The 4,428-nt window shown below is 38.5% G+C and overlaps 1 protein-coding gene across 1 annotated transcript in view; it reads left to right on the forward strand.

Annotated features, from left to right (window-relative positions):
• PPEF1 (protein phosphatase with EF-hand domain 1) overlaps window positions 1-4,428 on the forward strand; it is a 157,839-nt gene that overhangs the window by 33,375 nt on the left and 120,036 nt on the right. The window contains exon 5 of the mRNA XM_037742816.1: window positions 2,588-2,755. Within this exon, the coding sequence (XP_037598744.1) occupies window positions 2,710-2,755 (46 nt within the window). The 5' untranslated portion in view covers window positions 2,588-2,709. The remainder of the gene's footprint in view (window positions 1-2,587; window positions 2,756-4,428) is intronic.

The raw sequence follows: 4,428 nt of genomic DNA on the forward strand, positions 1-4,428 counted from the left end.
AAAAACTGAAAAAAATCTTAATGGCCAATCCCCAACCCAGTACCAATTATATCAAATTCTCTGGGGTTGGGACTTGGGCATCAGTATTTTTTAAACCCCAAGAGATTCTGACTTAATGAGGTGCAGGCTGAGTACGGGGAGTTTGAACTGCTCCCCAGGTGATACTAATATGCGACAAAGTATGACAACCACAGTTCTATATGACATGGGACAAGATGCTTAACTTCCTTGCACATTGTGTAAATACTAGGTAATTTTAAATGTCTCTCTCACCTTAAAACTTCTGTGATTTTGTTATTAACAATCTTCCCAAATTGATTTCCTTCCTTTCTTCCTCCTCTGCCCTTCCTTCCTTTTCTCCTCCTCCTCTCTCTCTTCTTTTGGTGGAATAAGCTGAAATGTCAAAGTATCAAAATATATATCATCATTTTATTAAGATATTTAGTAAAATTTTCCAGGATGTCTCACAGATAAATGAGAGTTCTGATAGGTGAGTTTACCACCTAACTGAACGAATGTGCTCAGAGAGTATGAAGGCAACAGATCTGTGGTGATCAGGGAGGATGATTTGGAGTGGAATGCCGCAAAGCTTATCCTGCCCTTGGATCTGACCTTGTTAATTTTCTTTAGACATGATTTAGATAGGGAAGACACGAAAGAAGTGCCTATCAAATTTGGAAATAAGAGCCGAGCACAGTGGCTCATGCCTATAATCCCAGCACTTTGGGAGGCTGAGGTGGGCACGTTGCTTGAGGCCAGGAGTTTGAGACCAACTTGGGCAACATAGTGATACCTCGTGTCAACAAAAAAGTACAAAACTTAGCTGGGTATGGTGGCACATTCCTGTAGTTTCAGCTGCTCAGGAGGCTGAGGTGGGAGGATCACTTGAGCCCAGGAGGTGGAGGCTGCAGTGAGTCATGGTTGCACCACTGCACTCCAGCCTGGGTGACAGAGCAAGACCTTGTCTCAAAAAATAAATAAATAAAAATTTGGAAATAACCCAAAATTTAGGAATTTTAATTAATTCGATACATAATCAGGTTCACCTCTGGTCAGAAAATCTGTTTATTAAGCTTATTGTTATTTTCAAAATATTGCCATGGTTCAAATGTTTTGCTTATTTTACTTTTCCCTTTCCTCAGTTGAGTTGAAATTTTTAAGCTTTTAGTGTAGTACTAATGGAAAGATAGATATGTCAGTTGTTCTCCGACTTTGTTCCTGTCAAGAAATCAAACAGAGCTGGGCAAAGTGGCTCAGACCTGTAATCCCAGCACTTTGGGAGGATGAGGCCAGAGGGTCACTTGAGCCTAGGAGTTTGAGACCAGCCTCAGCAACATAGGGAGAACCTGTCTTGACAAAAAACTAAATTAGCCAGGTGTCATGGCACATGCTTGGGAGGTTAAGGCTGCAGTGAGCCGTGATTGTGCCACTACACTCCATCCTGGGTGATAGAGTGAGACCCTGTCTGGAAGAAAAAAAAGGAATACAAATATATTAGATCAGGTTGGTTTGGAATATCACAAAATAAAGGAAACATCACCCTAAAAAGTGACATGATGGTATACTACAGAAAGGAGTTTTGTTGAATACACCCATCAAGTGATTATGGGAGTCAGGGAGCTCATGGAAGGACTACAGAACACAAATTAGACTCCAGAGGGGCCTCGGCAGTACCTGGAGAGCTTGTTTAAAAGGATATTCTTGGCCAAGTGCAGTGGCTCATGCCTGTAATCCCAGCACTTTGTGAGGCCGAGGCAGGTGGATCACCTGAGGTCAAGAGTTCGAGACCATCCTGGCCAACCCCACAAAACTCAGTCTCTACTAAAAATACAAAAAATTAGCCAAGCATGGTGGCGCACACCTGTAGTCCCAGCTACTCAGGAGGCTGAGGCGGTAGTATCATCTGAGCCTGGGATGTTGAGGCTACAGTGAGCCGTGATCACACCATTGCACTCCAGCTTGGGCGACAGAGCGAGACTCCATCTGAAAAAATAAAAATAAAATAAAATAAAAGGGCATTCTCACAGATTACGATTCCTAAATTTGAGGGGAGGTTTCAAGCCTCCTTTTTTTTAAAACAAGTATCCCCAACTTATTCTGAGAAATACTGTCAAAGAACTCACTTTGAATTTTAGCATAATTGTTTAAATATGTTGTTTTTGTCTCATAGTCAGCTTCCAATTTGTGTTTTTAAAAGCCTAGATAGGTTGAATTACTTTGAGCTGAAAACCAAAACAGTTAATTATGCTCCTCCACATCCCATTCCCCGTATTTAAATTAGAAAATCGTGCACTCTCATATTTCCATTTTTCTTTTCATTTTGAATGCTCTATTTTATACAGAGCTGGATGTGACCTAGACATGGAGAAACTCATTTATGTCTAGCAGAGAAGCAGCCTATAGCTGCTCTGTAGCTGCTACTGTGTTTTGGAAAATAAACCAGGATTAGATTATGTCTGATCACTTTCGACATCACATGATGAACAGCGATTCAGAAGAAGCATAAAATGAATCCTGCTGAGCAGCCCCTCAGCTACCATGTGGTTAACTGGCAGTTTCCTTCCCTCCCTCCTGTCTTCCTCATTAGAATCTGTGACTGAAGAGGATCGGCTAAGAGTGGTTCCTTGCAGCTTAAAGGGAGGGACTTTTCACACTCTGTCTTAAAATCAGAAGTTGAATTTGTGAACACGTATGATTTAGATAGAAGTCATGGGATGCAACACTTCTTCAACGAGAATCAAGAATTCTCAGACATGTGAGTACTGGGAATGTGCCTGTGTTTATGAATGAAAAGGGGCAAATGAGCTGGTCTCACCCTCTCACCCTTTCTCATTTACTCCCACGATGCTCAAGCTGCCCTGTGTGATTTACACAAGGCATCGTTAGAGGAGCATAGGAAACTACATTTAGGAAGATGTAGCTTTGAATTTATGAAGTACCATAAAGTATTGTCTTAGAGATAGTTTATGATTGATTTAATTTCAGTCGAAAATGTACCAATATAAAATCTCAATTTAAAACTCAGTGGCAGGGAACAAGAAAGACACTGTAATTTATATATGTTTCTTTAATACTTTTATAAATAGTTATATGCATACTTTCGTGACATTTAGTAGCATCATTGAATTTTTATTAGATTTTATGACCCAATGATCACATTATTTCTGTATCTATTCAACACAGAACTTCATGAGATTTGCCTCGTGTTTTAAAAATATTCTAGGAGAATTGGGAGAATGCTAGATCATCTGTTTCCAAAAAAAGGCGTATTGTTTCTAAATAGATGTCATGCCTTTCTTTACCCCCATATAATGAGAAGCTTAAATATTCACTTTGTTTATTTTGTACTGAGGTTCTTATGGCTATTGGCATCCAGTTAAAACAAACTTGAGTGTTTAAGGGATAGAGCTTCCAACAAGCAAATTAAAATAAAAACAAATAAATAAGCCGAGACAATTACTATGAGTAATTTCCTCTTAAACTCCACTTCTTTGATGTCTCAGTTGTAGATAATTTCCCCAATTTCTATTCCAAACCTTGCTTTTGGAAGTTTATTCAGGCTTAAGGTGGAGAGTTTAGGATGTAGAATGTGTTATACTAAATAGCGTGGGATGTTTTCCTTCGGGTATCAAATGTTGTTCTCCTACCCAGCTGACTTGCGCTGATGATGTAGGAAACTCATCTCTGAAAGTAGGAAGGGACATAGGAGGTGTACTAACTCTTTCGAATCTTTAAGCATGACATGAAATAAATCTTTCAAAAACTCTGTCTGAACTCTACCACTATAGGAGCCATTTATTAACAGAGTAAAGAGAAATTATCTTTTTATATTTAGGATTACTAGATATAAAAAAGTTCTTTAAATTTAGCCAAATTTTTTAGGTTTAAAAAAAGGCCAAGTCCAACTTGTAAAAACAAATTCTCTCTCTTTTTGAAATACTTTTCAACTTATAAGCCATTGCATGTAAATGGAAATATAAGCTTCAATTTCTGGATTACTTTTTCTTTCAAATACCTGTGATTTATTGAGGGGAAATTCACCTATCATAAAATTAGCCATTGTAAAGTGAACAACTCAGTAGCAGTTGGTATGTTCACAGTGTTGTGCAATCACAACCCCTATCTACTTCTGAAACATTTCCAATACTCCAAAGTAAAATCCCTTATCCATTAAGCACTTTCTCTCTCCTCTCAGCCCCTGGCAACCACAAATCTACATTCAGCCTCTATGGATTTATCTATTCTGGACATTTCATGTAAATGGAGTTGTACATTACATGACCTTTTGTGTCTGTCTTTGTCCATGTTGTAGCATGTATCAATACTTTATTCCTTTTTGTTGCAGAATAATATTTCATGGTATGAATATGCCACATTGTGTTTATTCATTAATTGATAGACATTTGGATTGTTTCAGCTTGGGTGGTT

Source organism: Cebus imitator, unplaced genomic scaffold (assembly GCF_001604975.1).
Source record: "Cebus imitator isolate Cc_AM_T3 unplaced genomic scaffold, Cebus_imitator-1.0 Scaffold128, whole genome shotgun sequence".
In the NCBI taxonomy this organism is placed as follows: Eukaryota; Metazoa; Chordata; class Mammalia; order Primates; family Cebidae; genus Cebus; species Cebus imitator.